The sequence below is a fragment of the Castanea sativa genome, chromosome 8 (genome assembly GCF_040712315.1).
Source record: "Castanea sativa cultivar Marrone di Chiusa Pesio chromosome 8, ASM4071231v1".
Taxonomy (NCBI): Eukaryota; Viridiplantae; Streptophyta; class Magnoliopsida; order Fagales; family Fagaceae; genus Castanea; species Castanea sativa.
In genome coordinates this window covers 49506850-49521007 of record NC_134020.1, presented here as the reverse complement: position 1 = coordinate 49521007, position 14158 = coordinate 49506850, and the positions used below count along the sequence as shown (strand labels likewise).

Sequence of the window (14158 nt, the reverse complement as noted above, 5' to 3'; positions counted from 1 at the left end):
TTCTTCTGCCCACGTCTTTGGGCTTTTCCTCCTGCTAGGCTTCTAAAAATGAGCATCTACATTGAGAAAAATTTACCATTAAATTGATTAGTCATAGCTAGTAAAAGGAAAAATAAATTATAGTAATTTCCACTTAAAACATGATGTTAAATGGATGGATCTACTAGTCTATATATATAAGGCCTATATGTTCGATCATAATGAGTGCTTCTAATTGTTTCATCTCACACTTCAATGTGATTGAAAAATTTGTCTAAATACTTTGCTCAATCAAATTTTCTCTCCTCTCTTGGAAAAAGCGAAAAATATATCTTCCTCTATATTATATTTCTGGATTAAGAAAGTATTATATTTTAGAGTTTCTTATCTTACAAGTGGTGTACTTGTTAGAATATATAGTTTGGTGGTTAAGTTTGTTGTATATATCTCGGGAATAGCACGCAAAATTGTATTGTTTTAAGAGAGTGACTTGATCCATGCCTCAACTTCGCTACCTTAAACTCAAAACATTAATGGTAATTTTGTTATATTATTATGAGATGATTTTGAAGTGGGGTAATATCTCAACTTGCTTTCTAATTTTATGGAAAATACAATTTTAGAGAAATATGATTATATAAATTATTAATTGTAATTTATTTATTAATTTATGTTATTAGGAACAACTTAAAAACTCTTTGAAAAATTCTTTCTTAGAAATCTCTGCACATTTTTAAATCTTATTGATTGACAAAAGATAAACCAAACCTAATTGGCCTCTATTCCTCTAATTATTTTTAGAACACATTGCCTTCAATTTTCATTTTCTCTATTCATTAAGATTGTCTCTCTAGGAAATCATATTTTTCCTTACAATTAGTGAAGGAAGAGAGATTTGAACACAAGTTCTTAGCAATGTTACTGAGTTACATTATTTTTGACAAGTTGTTCGAACTTTTAATAAACTCTAAGTTGCATTGCATAAATAGCAATGAAACTGAATTACATTATTCTTGACAAGTTGTTCTAACTTCTAATAAACTCTAAGTTGCATTGCCTAAAAAAATTGCACAGTTACAAAACTGCGGTGGACTAAAAGGAAGGTATTACTCTCAGTTCTTCTGGCCCGAGAACATCTTTCCAGTGAGACCACAGGTAAGACCCTCATTAGGTATCGTACTCAAACGATCAACACCTTCGGCAAAGATCACACCCATACCCATATGCAAATGAGGTTCAATGTGGCAATGGAAGGCCCATACTCCTGGATTATCAGCCACAAACCTTAAAGCCGTCCATCCATATGGGAAAATGATTGCAGAGTTCCTCAACGGTGGATTCTTCAAGTTCAGTTTCTTCTCATCCTTGTCTGCAGAGAATTTCCCATCACCATACCCCAACACCCAAAAATCATGACCATGCAAGTGCCAAGGGTGTATTTCACTAACATTGGCACTCAGTGCATTGGCATTTTGAAGTATCACGTCCACTGTAGTATTGAAACCTAGCATGTAAACCCCATTTCCATAAGTTGAATTAGGATTCACTGGTGGTTTCGTCACATCATAATTAATGCTATCAAAGTTCTCTGGTGGGTTCTTTTGGTCGAAAGCATTTTTAAGACCATATTTTATGGAGCCCAAGTAGGGTGTAGGTGGTAATACTAAGGACACATTGTTTAGTGCCCACTTAGTATATCCATCGATTTTGTTTTGAGTGTTGAGGAGGATGATCCTACGGTCATGGTTTATAGGAGGCTTTGGGGTCCCCATGAGAGCAAGAATTTTGTTGGTGAAGGCTTTGCTGTGGTTATAATCATTCCACACAGGAGTGACTGGAGGTGCAGAAATAGGAAGCTTTGAGGCTGAATTTGGGTGGTAGTTTAGGATGGTGAGGCCTTGAGGGGTTTGAGGAAGCCTTCCTCTTACACCTATAGAAAGCCAGTAGTTATTTGAAGGGTCTTGGTTGGTGGTTAATAGGACTGAGTAGCTCTCGCCGGAGTATATGTCTAAGTCATCAACCTCAAATGGTTGGACGTAGTTCCCGTCGGCTTCCACCACCAACATTTTGTGATTCTACATGCAACAATGAACAAACATGTGTAAGTTTTTTTGTTAGAGCTGAGAAAGTTACAGTTTAACACTAAAGAGATTGAAAAGCCAGAAATATACATACAATAATATTGTGTCTAAGTCTAGGAAGTAGAGAGAATTGTTTTTATGATAAAAATGATAATAAGGGGTGATTTTATATGAAAATAGTGTTATTTAAATCATAATTTGTTACGTCAACTGTTATGAAAGTAATTATAAAAATGGTTGTCCTTGTCTTTTTATCTTTGCTGATCTAACCAATAGTTTAGCTAAGTCTCTCCCAAAACTAATAAAAATATACGCTCGATTTTAAACTATTAGGGCGGCAGGCTATCTTGAATGGGGGATGTGTTAGCTATGTCTGCCCTTTCATCTAAAAAATTATTAGTCACAATTAAACACATCAATATAATTCTTTATACAGTCCATCTAAACTTAATACATGTTAGATATAGACCTAAGATATGTATTCGAACAATACCTTCATTGCCTAAATCCAAATACTATATATATATATATATGAGAGCAATTACAAGTCATTCATCTATCAAGTGGGTATTAATTCGTTTCTTAGAAACATATCATAATTTCTCCAATTGATTACATAATATTCCCTAAATTATTAAAGATTGGATTCTCTACATAATATATATTCCAAGGCATATTTTGGAGGTATTTCAGGTAGTTAGAAGATTGAGGGTATCTTCTGATTATTGTGAAGGTTTCAAGGATATTTTAGAGATTTTGGGAAGTTGTTGATTATATATTCTGTAGGCTTCGGGATATTAATTTTGATTATTTTAGAAGTTTTAAAGGTATTTTGATTATTTTTGTAAGTTTTAAGGGGAAACTTTGAAGGTTGGTTGGTTTATTGATATTAATAAGAGGTTTATTTATTTATTTATTATTTTTTTTAAGGTTGGCCAAGAGGATGTTTGGATACTCAATGTCTCGGTTGGAAATATCAAAATGTGTCAATTGAGTAAGATTTACAAATCACTTAACAACAATAGTTAGTTAAATGAGTATATACATAGATAGATGGATATTAATTATTAAGCACCTTATGGTCATTTGTGACCCGCCAAACCACATCCATACCCTACTCATTTTGCACCCCGACTATTCCCAATCCTATTCTTTGTGCATTTTATATTGCTTCATGGGAAAGCATCTAGTGATGCGAAAATGATATTGTGTACCCGGCATATATGCCGGGTACACAACATACCACCTCCTAGTGATGATGCAAAGCAGGCATGCACTAAAATATTCCTGGTACGAGCTTTAAGCAACCACATGCATTTTCTTTTTCTTTTTCTTTTTGCTACAGATCGAGGTAGCACACATTTTCAGACTCAGAGTTGTATAGGACTCAAAAGCATTCAAATTTTCAGACATGCCAAAGTAGTATAAGCCAAATTTCGACACCTACTCCACGATTATTTGCCCCCACCCACTCCACATTCCTAATCCCTTTAAACAACCCATGGGTTCACCAAAATAAAAATAGAAAGGAATGGAAAAAAAACACATAAAAATTATGAATAAGTGATCATTAAATTCATATATATTTTAAACTTTTTAGATAATTAATAATTAATTTATCATAATATGGAAATAAATGATGGTGTTAAAAATTAAGGCTTTAGGTATTAAAATTAATAGTTTAAGACAGATATGTAATTTCATACAAAAAAGAAATCTATTATGTAAACCACAGGTGTTATTTTGACACCTAAATGATTGGAAAACAAATTATGCTTTCAGAAATCTTAAAAGATAGGCATGGCTTAATGAAAATGTTTTTGTTTTGTGGGTTGTTTACATAAAATACCAGATGGTGTTCATATGAATTTTGTAGAACCTAATTAGGTCCCCATCCTACATGGGTTTCTCAATGACAAAGTCAAAGATTTTAGTGCAGATGACAACTGGACAAGACTAAATAAAAGTTGGCAACAAATTTTATCACTACAAAGTATACTATAGTATAGTAAAACTCATAAATAGTATCAAAAAGTATAATGAAACTTATGAATAGTAACAAAAATAAATTAAATAATAGAAAAAGCTAATTTTTGTAAGTCAATGAAAAACATAACCTAAACCGATTGATTATAATAGAAATAGAAGAGCCTAGGCGTGACTTTTGGTATTAGAAGCAAACCCTAATTTTTCCAGTGTTCCTTTCTCCTTTTGACCTATTTTAACTAGTGGAGTGGGTTTGGTGGTGCAGATGCAACATGACTTGGTTGTCACCTTGTCATTTCATTTATTAATATTCTTTGTTTGTTTGTTTTTTTTTTTTTTTAAATTTATTTTTGGGACTCGGGGGAAGCTATCAGTGGGTTTGGTGGTGCAGATGCAACATGACTTGGTTGTCACCTTGTCATTTCATTTATTAATATTCTTTGTTTGTTTGTTTTTTTTTTTTTTTTTAAATTTATTTTTGGGACTCAGGGGAAGCTATCAGTGGTTTGTGAGTTGTGACCCATCAATGGCAATGCAAAGGAAATGACAAATGAGCATCTGGTCCATTAGCACACTGCGAAAATGATTAGACACACAATGTGTGTCACTTCTACAAACCCAACAAGCTAGCATGTCATCGGCTAAAATGGCTGTACTGCACATGTATTCTGCCACAAATACCATGCTTAAAAACGTGGGTATAGAACCTTTTTTTTGTAGTACTTCCACCACCGCTGATGATTACACCAAGTCACCAATAGTACTTTGGACACAACTATTTGATGTAAAAAAACATTTGCAAGGGTCCCTAGCATTACTATTATTACACTTCCACTAAAAAAGAATCAAATATAAGATTTGATTTTTACTCCAGTTTCACCATTTTTTTTGAACTTAATTTGTTTACTTTGGTAATAGTAGGACACATGACTCACCCAAATCTATATTCTGTTTATCTGTTAACTTTAGATTGGATTTTAGTTTTTTTCGAATACAAGAGGTAAACTCATGTAAAAGTGTTAAAATCTAATTAAAAATTGACATATAAACAGGCTGCGAGTTGGGGTGTATCTTTAATTAGTATTATTATTGCATATTTTACTTCTCTATATTATAATTATCTTTTGATTACCATACTTTTTTTACTAAATTATTACTTAAATGCTTTGATGATTTTTTTTTTGTTGAAATTAATGCTTTGATTATTATGTATAACCCAATTTGAACCTTTATATATTAAGGGTCATGCTAATGACTATTTAAGCCACTTTTGACAGCTTGTCTCACCCTTTGTCAGTGGCGACAATGAAATGTATAACAAGTGTGGTATGACATAATACTATGTTTTAATATGTTCTCATCTGTCAACCAGATTAAAAGGTTTCTGGTCTCTACCATATAAATATATATATGAATGTGAAAGCGAATTGAATAATAATATTCTGTAGTTTAACTATTTTAGCGCATAAAAAAATAAATGCAGGCGCAAAAACGCAAGATATAGTAGCACTTCAAAATTATTACCCCAATGGCCAAGCTGAGTGAAGCTAGTGAAGTGGCACTGGCAAGTCTTAGCCTGTAAGTCTTATTTGGTAGCACATGTAGAATCTTGGGTGCACATTGTTCAGTTCCTCTTAATTTGCACTGGCTAATGGATGTATTGCTACTGAACTTTGCTGCCAAGGAACAATTGTACTGTCCCCTTCCATTGATCAGCAAGCTCTGCATGGGAAATGCATTCAATAAAAAGGAAAATAATACATAATAAAAGTTATTTATATTCTATAAGTCAGATAAAAGAATCCTAAACCTATACATTAATGATCTTCTCTTTTTATTTTTTATTTTTAAATATACATTAATGATCTTCTGTGACTTTAATGGGGCTATATTAAATGTATTTGATGCATGATAAATTTTCTCAAATTTAACTCATTTTCATTAACAATATAATAAAATACAATCAATGCACAATTAAATCAACTGATAAAAGGCAATTAATGTATAATTAATTGAATGGTACATGTATTAAATTAAGGAGGGAGCTTCACACACATATACACTTAGATTAGGCTAGAGTAGAAATTCTATCTAGTATTAAAAAAAAAAAAAATTCATTAGCTTACCTATGATCAAATTCATTATGATACTGTACATCTTTTTTAGATATATGTTTATAATTTGATTTTTTTAAAATATATAAAAATATTATTTAACAGATCATCATTAAATGCATCTTAACTAGGGAGAGAAAATGAGTTATCATTCTTGGTGGTGTTTTATGAAATCTTGTACGTACAAAACCGATATTCACTAAAAATAGAATATCAAAATAGTTGCTGGTCAAATGTAAGCATTGTGGTAACATTTTTCGTAAAAAAAGAGACTTGTATGAAATTTTTAGAAAAAAAAAAAAAAAATCAGCCATAACAGATCATAAACAAATTTTACCTGGGATTCACCAACCCAACGAAATGGGTTGGTGAAGAGGCCAATCTCTTGGTCATGAGTATTTTTGTGCCACCAGTCACTCAACAATAGATTGAGCTCACCATCATAATAGAATGGCTCTTTCTCTCCTTCTGCCAAGTCCACTATCAGAGACCCATACAACCCTGCTGATCTCTGCATGCCCAAGTGCCCATGGTAAAAGTATGTTCCTGGCTGCATGCACCAATATATTTTATAAATAAATTGACCATCATACTTTATTTCCAATCCAAGAGAGGAAAAAAAAGTAAAAAAAAAAAAAAAAACAGAACTAGAATACGTTTTTACCTTATCAACTTTAAACCTATAATTATAGGTCTCTCCAGGGTTGATAGCACACTGTGAAATGGAAGCAGTTCCATCTGCCCAAGGTGTTCCAATCTGAAAACAAGAATTAATACATTCAGATAAATAAATAACTATAGCCTTAATCCCGTAATTCATGCTTTTAACAAAGTTTGTACCTTATGATTGATGTATAATAAAAATGAGCGAAAGTGATACTGCTTTAATTACAACCGTGCTAGCTCATATATCGTGAAAAAACTATGAAATTTATTGTATATGTAAAATTGTGAAGAAAGTGAGAGCAAAACCTGTCTGATTCCATGCCAGTGAATTACAACTCCTTCAGTGGAGAGTTTGTTAGTGAGTTCTACACTAATGGTATCTCCAACTTTTGCCCGGATCGTTGGGCCGGGAAATTGGCCATTGATTGCCATCACGATATTCTCTATGCAATCGGGAGACCAATACTTATACTCCACTTCCCATTTGAAGTGCCTGGTTTTGGCTCCCAAAGATAACTGTATACAAGGTAACAAAATGAAACAAATAACAAGAGCCCTCACATATCTATAAAGTGGGTCAATCTTTGAACCACAAGTTGTACCCATTTTCAGCTAGAGGGGAGCTAAAAATGAATTTAGTGATTGAAGAAGAAGGGTAATATATTTTAAAAACAAGCAAAGTCAAGCTATGGCTAGTGGAAGGTTGTGTGGGTCATGAAACTCTTTGTAGTTTTGAAAGGTAGAGGTTTGTTTTGGACAAGGAAGATTGCAGTATTGGTTCGATATCTATATGCATATATATAGGAATCAACATAAGACTAATAATCTTACAGTGCCGAATTTGGGGTAGAAAGGAGAGAAAGGACCATGCAGACTATTTTTTCCAGGTTTTGAAGAAAAAATGGGCCAGATGAAAATTATTATTGACTTCCTTTATTTAGTAGAGCGCAACGGAAAATTGTTTTCTGTTTAAAGTTTTCTAGAAAACAATTCAATTTTACACTAAGTTAAATAAAATAGTTTTTCAACTTATTTTAAGGTTATTATTAAATATATGAAAATGAGATATATATATATATATATATATATATATATATGTATATTTAAAAAAAAAATTCTTTATGAAAAATGATTCTAGTTGAATTGTAAAATTCCTCTTGACAGTTATTCATTTTCCATGGAATACACTATTTACTCTTGAACTATATATAGGAGTTGACAGTTTTCCCATTTTATGTTTTAATTTAGTAAAAAGGGAATACATTTGTAAATTTTAGTAACCTTGATTAAAAAAGTATCAAGTAAAATTTAAATAATTTTCAAACATATTATATGAGTTAAACAAAAAAAATAGTTAAAAGGAAAATTTATTTATTTTTACTGATAAATATATTATTCTATAAATTTCAAATATGACATATTAATTGCATAAATAAACAAATAATGTCAAAATTTAAGAAAAATATATATACTTTATTTTGAGAGAAGAACAATTACAATAAAATTATACAATAAAAACTATAAATATATTAATTATAATAAAAGTTAAAAAAATTATTTATTTTATTGATATATGCTAATTGACACTTTCTAATGTTTACGATGGAGATGTTCAAAGTTTAGATCCACCATCTCAGGTTATCATAACTATCAATTCAATTCCATTGTTTATTGTTATTATGGGCAAAAGAAAAAGTGCCAAATTTCCTCTCTCCTCTTAATGCCCTCTCCTTTATAGCCTAAATTTGGCACTGACAGATAAAAATGTTGGGAAAAAGCAAAAATCTATTCAAAATTTTGAGTTAAAAAGTGATACTTGGTATAAATTTTGTTAGGGCATGTTTGGTACACTAATGTGGATTATAACAAGAATGATAATCTTTATTAGTAGGAACAAATGTGTTATAATGGAATAACTAAACATATTCATAATTTTGATTGTGAGTTGTAAGATTAGGATAAAGAGGTTGTGCGTTGTAACATTAGGATAAAGCTTAAAATCTATTTTATGAAATATTTTTCTCATATAATTATATTTCCTAAAAAATAATATTTTTAAATTTGAAATAGAGATGAGTTATTTTTTGAAGATCTATATTTGTTACGTGGATATAGAAAGTTTTTATTTATTTATTTAGAAATATATTAATTTTAAAAATTGTTACAAATACTAAGAAATAGTTATTACAACCCTTTTAGAGAGAAATATTTATTCTCATTTTAAAGAATAATTATTGTTATGTGGGTATAGAAAGTTTATTTATTTGGAAATATAATAATGTTCCTAGGCATATTTGGAAATCTATTGCTGGATTATGTTGTTTTCTTAGTCCTTTTCTACTTACACAAATGTCAATATGATTAAAGATTAGTAACTATTTCATCAATTAAATGTCCAAATTCAAATTGTTTGTATTTTAAAAAGATACAAACATATGAGTAAAGAACTTAGATATTAAAGTACATATGATTGATATAAGTTTTGATACAGGAATGTTATGTATGGGAAGAATATATAATGCAATGTTTATCGTGTGAAAGATATTAATCTAATCTATAGTTATTGAAAGGTGCAACTGTAACTATTGGACCTATCTATCATATATATATATATATATATATATATATATATATATAAGCTAGTATTGTATATGTTAGGACATATGTGTTTCACTTGTTTAGAACATATGTCATTCTTTTATGTAATTGGCTAATCTTTTGACAAAACGCACTTTACTTGTAATTGAATAGATTTATGATGAGTTTTATACTTTAAGAAGCTGTGTTTCAAGATCAAGTGTTGAAGTCATCAAGTCTGTCCAAGAAACAAGCTGAAAAGTGCAAGTTCCTTGAAGCTCGACAGCTAGCATGTGTTGATGTTTAAAGAGCTGTTCCAGCCCCGTGGCTCGACAGCTTCTCGACAGCAATCTCGACACCTCTATTTGTCGAGGTTTAAGAAAAACAGATTTTGAGTTCTGTTTTGATTCCAATCCGTGGATGTGTCTTTGAGCCTTCTTTTCATCTAATCCTAGGCATATAAAAGGATTATTTTAAGGGCCGTCAAAGAATACACAAGTTGCACAAGCATTAAGAAATCTTTGTTCAAGCAAGTTGTGATCGGAGAAAAAGTTCTTGCCCTAGTTCATCTTTCTTGTGAAGAAGTTGCTGTGTAATGTGCACCGTAGGGTTTTGTAACCAAGCATCTTCTTGATCTTCATCATGTGGATGAATTGAAGAATTTTGCTGCCAACAATCTTCTTTAGTTGGTGATTGAAGTTGCGTACTAGGATCTGCGCAATTGGTTAGTCACGTACCTGGGAGCCGTGCATTGAAAGGAGAAATTGTCATTACAGAACAAGTCCAATTGGGTATTGGGGTAAGGGTTCAACTGTAGGTTGGTAAGGTACTTGAGATTCCTTTACTTGTAACCGCTTGTTGTGATAATAGTGGAATTTCGGGAGTGGTGACCTTAAAATCACCCGGTGGGGTTTTTGCCGTGTAGATTTTCCCCATTCGTAAACAAATCACCGTGTCAATTATTTTCCGCTGCATACTTATTTTAATTGGTGATTTGTTTGTGCTACCATGCAATTTGCATGTTAATTTGATTAATTAATAACTCGGCTAATTAATCAATTAATCCATCATAATGGGTTAATACGTTTTTGGCCTATCAAGTGGTATCAAAGCAGACACACTCTGATTAGGGTTAATCTTTGTGTGTGATCCATTGACCCCTGTTTGTCATGGATAAAGGTCAGTCTCTTATTATACCTCCATTGTTTAGTGGTACTAACTATGCATACTGGAAAGTACGCATGAGAGCTTTCTTGCAGTCTCTAGATGAGAAGGTGTGGCAAGTTGTGGAGATAGGTTGGACCAAGCCTAAAGAAGCGCCGACTGATTGGGATGATGCTAAGATCAAGGCGGCAAACTTCAACAGCAGAGCATTGAATGCCTTATACAGTGCGGTCACTAATGAGGAGTTCAAGAAGATATCCTCCACTAAAATTGCTAAGGAAGCATGGACCATCCTCCAGACAACCTATGAGGAAACAAAGGCTGTCAAAGATTCGAAACTACAGAGACTTACTACAAGCTTCGAAGAAATTAAGATGGAGGAGGATGAGTCGTTCGATGAGTTCTATACCAAGCTCAAGGACATAGTGAACTCAACCTTCAATCTTGGGAAAACCATTCCTAATTAAGCTTGCTAAGATATTGCACCTCTCATTCCCTCTCAGCATCTCTTCAATGTTTTGATGTTTGGAATGAGATCTAATTTAAAATTAATTTATAAATTGAATTTCAAACTTGCATTTAATTACAACTTTCTAATGTACCCCCTTTCGCTTTATGCTACTATGTGACTTCAACTTCCTTGTAATATATATATATATATATAGTTTTGGGCGTGTGATAAGGACAACTCAAATTATTTGACATATATATGATCTATGGGGGTTAAAAACCACCATTTCTTGGGATAACATATGGTTACTCGGGAAGTAGTTTGATTGACAAAGGGAATAAACACTCCACAATGGGAAACTCAAGCAATTAATTTCACAAAATCTTATTTATTCATAGTAAGACTAATATGTTAAAAGGGAAAAATTCAATTTCCAGTGGTGATATATTACATCAATTTTTTGGTGTTTCACTCCTTTCTCCTTCTACTATTTCTCTCCCCCTCTTTTTTTGTCTCTTTTTTAAGTTCCCCTTTCTTTTCCTGTCCTCCCCCTTATATAGGTATTTTTTTGTTCTTATCTCTACAGCTGTCCAGTCGTCAATTGAGTTTTTAGAGATATTTTCTTCTCCTTTATCGGTTTCCTTCCTTCTTTTATCCTGGAATTTTGATTTTTAGGGCTGCTTGTACTGTTCAAGTTGTCTCTTATGGATTCAATGCGGCAGAGGTTAGGTAGAAATCCCATCATTAATGCGGAGGTGAAGATCTTCAATCTTCTTACGTGTTCTGGAAGTCTCCTAAGGTTCTAGGTATCTTTTGAAAATCAGACATGGATTATTCGTGCACTTCACCTCGGGTAAGGCTAGGCTCTCTTTAGCTTATTGCCTTTTTCACGAGAACGATCTACTAAAGTTGCCCTCCTCTTCTTGGGTGCTCGGGATGACCTTATTGCCTGTCTTCTATACCCAATAACCCATTGGACCCTCCAATAAGTATACATGTTTGGCCCAATTTATTCCAGGGAGCCCAATTTAATTTGGATCATGTTTGGCCCAATTTATTCCAGGGAGTCCCCATCCAAGACTCTTCCACTCCCCACATGATCCAAATTCCAATCACATTGACTTGGATTTTGTTAACTGAGATCAATTATTGATCAATCAAACAACACTCACAAGCTACACCTACATTAGGGATTTGAACCTGAATTAATTTATCTGCATAATGGGTTGCATAGAAAGTTTCCAATCATTTGATTTGCCCATGTAAGAATCATATTCAATGTAAGATATTTGCCTCTTTTTTGTTTTTTTTTGTTTGTTTTTGTGTGGGAGTCGTAAACGTACACCTAAGCGTATGAAAAATAAACACAAGTCAAATGACTTTGTAAGCATTATCTTCTGTCAAGGAAGTATCTTAGATTTAGGAATGCTTTTATGGTGGGACATACAGGGGTGGCGCCACCTTAAGGCCAGGGTGGTCCAAAGTCAGCATTATCTTCTGTCAAGGAAGTATCTTTGATTTAGGGATGCTTTTATGGTGGGACAGGACATATATGAGCTGCAATGGTCAATTTCTTAAAATTTTGGTCTCTTCATTTCCTTTATGTTCATTTTTAATTTCATGTTCTCTGTGAGGCCAACGAAGCAGCACATCATCTTGCTAGCTAGTTGGGTCTTCTCGATCTTATATATAAATTAACAAAGTTGGAACCATCACCATCTCTTCTATTCCTTCTCATGTGATAAGCACTTGATGGATATGGGAACGGTTCCTCTTTTTTAGTCTTTAAAAATAATTATTATAATTTTCCAGGTATATATATGAGGTGCAATGTTCCACTATATTCTATAATAGCCATCGGAGTTAGCAAGTCGTCCTATGTAAAGGATATTTGCATGGCTGTGAGGTATCTATTCTTGGCATCTGGTAAAGCAAAAGGGTCATTTTCCTTTTTTGATGGAACAAGAGGGTCACTTGTGTGTATCTATATATTCAACATTTTATTAATCTTATACTATTCGAAATACCATCGGAAGGTTCTCAAAAATATTCCATTGGATTATTCGTTATTTTTATTTGGATACACACATTCAGATTCTTGTCAATCCAATCTTATTTATTATTTCATCCATAAAATTATTACTCAAAATTATATATATAATTTATGTATAAAAAAAAACTAAAAAACAAAGTCCTACATATAATTTAGGAAAAAATACAATCTATACTCTAAAAATTTGTGATTGTTAGTTTAGGCCTCGTTTAGGAAGAAGAAATGGAATGGAATAGAAAGAAATGAAAAGAATAATTTTAGAATATTCTTCCCTTCCCTTATTTGGGAGTTTTAATTTGGGAGTTTAAGTAGGAGGGAATGGAATGGGTACGAGGGAACACTCATTCCTCTTTATTCCCTTAAAACCTCAAATTTTCATTCCCTTCGAAATTGGGAGGAATGAGAGGGAATAGAATTAGATTTAATGAATTTTTTACTAAAACTCCCAAAATACTCTTATATACTCAACCATTTATTTTAAAATAGGGGTCTAATAGTAATATTGTCATAAAATGATTTCATTCCATTCCCTCCATGTTACTCCCAAACAAGATTACTTACATTCCATTTATTTTCATTTATTCCCATTCATTTATTTTAAAACATCCAATCAAGGTTACTTAATTTCATTCCATTCAATTCTTTTTCATTCCTTTCCCTTACTTAAATATATTCTGTTCCGTTCCATTCCTTTTCCTTCCATTCCATTCCATTCCATTCCCTTATGATCATTCCATTCCATTCCCTTCTCTTATGAACTCCCAAACGGAGCCTTAGTCTATTACATATAAATTTTGTTTTTTTAGTCCATTAAATTTGAGAATTTTGTCATTTTAATGAAATTTAGACTTACATGGTAAATTAAAATGGAAATCACCAAACTTATAGGATGTAAATTGTATTAATTTTTCCTATAATCTAAAATAAATAAATAAAACATGAAATATTTGATAGATAGGAAGGTTATTGATATCTAATTGTGATGATTTTCTCAAGGTAGATTTCCCAAAAAAATCATCCAATACAAAATTAATAATTGACATTACATTAATAAAAAGGCGAAAAACTCATTTTAGTCCCTACATTT

At 32.2% G+C, this 14158-nt stretch overlaps 1 protein-coding gene across 1 annotated transcript; it reads right to left on the bottom strand.

The window, feature by feature from the left end:
- Window positions 1-828: 828 nt before the first annotated feature.
- LOC142607209 (L-ascorbate oxidase-like) lies at window positions 829-7734 on the bottom strand. The gene is made up of 5 exons (XM_075778636.1): window positions 7133-7734; window positions 6825-6917; window positions 6498-6710; window positions 5571-5768; window positions 829-2054 (listed from the first exon to the last, which is right to left on the bottom strand). Exons 1-5 carry the CDS (start codon window positions 7430-7432, stop codon window positions 1092-1094), a joined length of 1767 nt encoding a protein of 588 aa, XP_075634751.1. The 5' UTR covers window positions 7433-7734; the 3' UTR covers window positions 829-1091.
- Between the last annotated feature and the right edge of the window lie 6424 nt (window positions 7735-14158).